Genomic DNA, 1,541 nt, shown 5'->3' with positions numbered 1-1,541 from the left:
TATGGTCCAGAGTCCAGCATAAAATGTATTTCCTTTCTGAGCATTCCCTCCATTCCCCTAACCCGAATACATGCATTAGAATGTAGCAAAACCCTTCGGAAACTTCTCTTAGCCAACTGCAAACTTATCTGTTGCCACAAGTGCAAAGGGGTAGGATGTGAACCAGTATTTAGCCACTTCAGTTGGTGACAGAACACAAAAGGAAAAAATTCCTACGTATACACATCAGTCTGTCTCCACTTTTTATAAAACTGGAATAAAATTGGAAAGTGCCATCTTTATTAATCCTAATTGAATTTTAAATGTCCTTTTGACACAAAAAGGTATATACATGACACAGCTACACAACCTTTTTTCAACTGGACAACAAGTGTCAAAACCCTGTGGATGTATAGGGTAAAACAAGATTGGTCAGGAAAAGAATTGTTCCTATAACTGGTAATCTGACACAATGTCCTATTGCCATTAAAAAAAAAAAGGTCCATTTTCAGTTTATTCAAGTTTGTTTTCATGGTATTTTATCCCTCTTGATAAAAAAAAATTCAGACTTTTGTAATTTGTGTATGCTGATCTTCATCAAAAGGTTCATTCTCTGGATCAGAGTCAGTGGTGTCAGAATATCTATAATGATCAGGTTCATTGTCACTAACATCTGGTGTTACAGAAGTTGAACTGCTAGCCTCTGGATTTGACGGCTCCTCTACTGTTTTTGTGAAGTACAGCTTCACCTAGAGAAAGAAAATTTAAAATGAAAACCCACAAATATGACTCATCTTAAACTATTTAGTGAAATATATTTTAACAGATTAATTTTTTTATTCCATTTTGCAGATTACAGCACTATAACAAACATGATCTTGAAGAGGTCTTTTAAATGACCCTCTTCTTATTAAGATGTTCAACATTTTCTTTCTTGCTAGGTACTGAACAGATAAACTATCAGGACGTTAATACAATTTATTTATTTTTATTTCTGGAGACAGTCTTGCTCTGTTGCCAGGCTGGAGTGCAGTGGCATGATCTCAGCTCACTGAAACCTCTGCCTCCCAGGTTCAAGCAATTCTCATGCCTTAGCATCCCGAACAGCTGGGCTACAGGTGCACACCACCACACCCAGCTAATTTTTTGTATTGTAGTAGAAATGGGGTTTCATCATGTTGTCCAGGCTGATCTCAAACTCCTGAGCTCAGGCAATCTACCTACCTCAGCCTCCCAAAGTGCTGGGATTATAGGTGTGAGCCACCACGCCCAACCTCAATTTTATTTTTTAATATAAGCTGCAAACATTAACTAAACAATTCTATAAAACAAATGCAGATTGAAAGTCATCAATAGTTTACATAATATAGCCTTTGCATTATAAAATTCAATTCACAAATGACTGAGTTCAAAAAGAATGTTTCTCTTACTACCTATGAGAAAAATCAATGTATTTCTTTCTGGGTTTTTTTTTTTTTTTTTTTGAGACAGGGTCTTGCTCTGTCACCCAGACTAGGGTGCAGTGGCATCTTCACAGATCACTGCAGGCTCAAACTCCCAGG

At 36.9% G+C, this 1,541-nt stretch overlaps 1 protein-coding gene across 1 annotated transcript in view; it reads right to left on the bottom strand.

Annotated features, from left to right (window-relative positions):
* Positions 1-240: 240 nt before the first annotated feature.
* Positions 241-1,541, bottom strand: part of PTEN (phosphatase and tensin homolog) — a 100,507-nt gene continuing 99,206 nt past the window's right edge. The window contains exon 8 of the mRNA XM_011990298.1: positions 241-728. Within this exon, the coding sequence (XP_011845688.1) occupies positions 543-728 (186 nt within the window). The 3' untranslated portion in view covers positions 241-542. The remainder of the gene's footprint in view (positions 729-1,541) is intronic.

Source organism: Mandrillus leucophaeus, unplaced genomic scaffold (genome assembly GCF_000951045.1).
Source record: "Mandrillus leucophaeus isolate KB7577 unplaced genomic scaffold, Mleu.le_1.0 Scaffold376, whole genome shotgun sequence".
NCBI lineage: Eukaryota > Metazoa > Chordata > Mammalia > Primates > Cercopithecidae > Mandrillus > Mandrillus leucophaeus.
The sequence above is the reverse complement of the archived record's forward strand: the minus strand, read 5'-3'. Positions and strand labels throughout refer to the sequence as shown.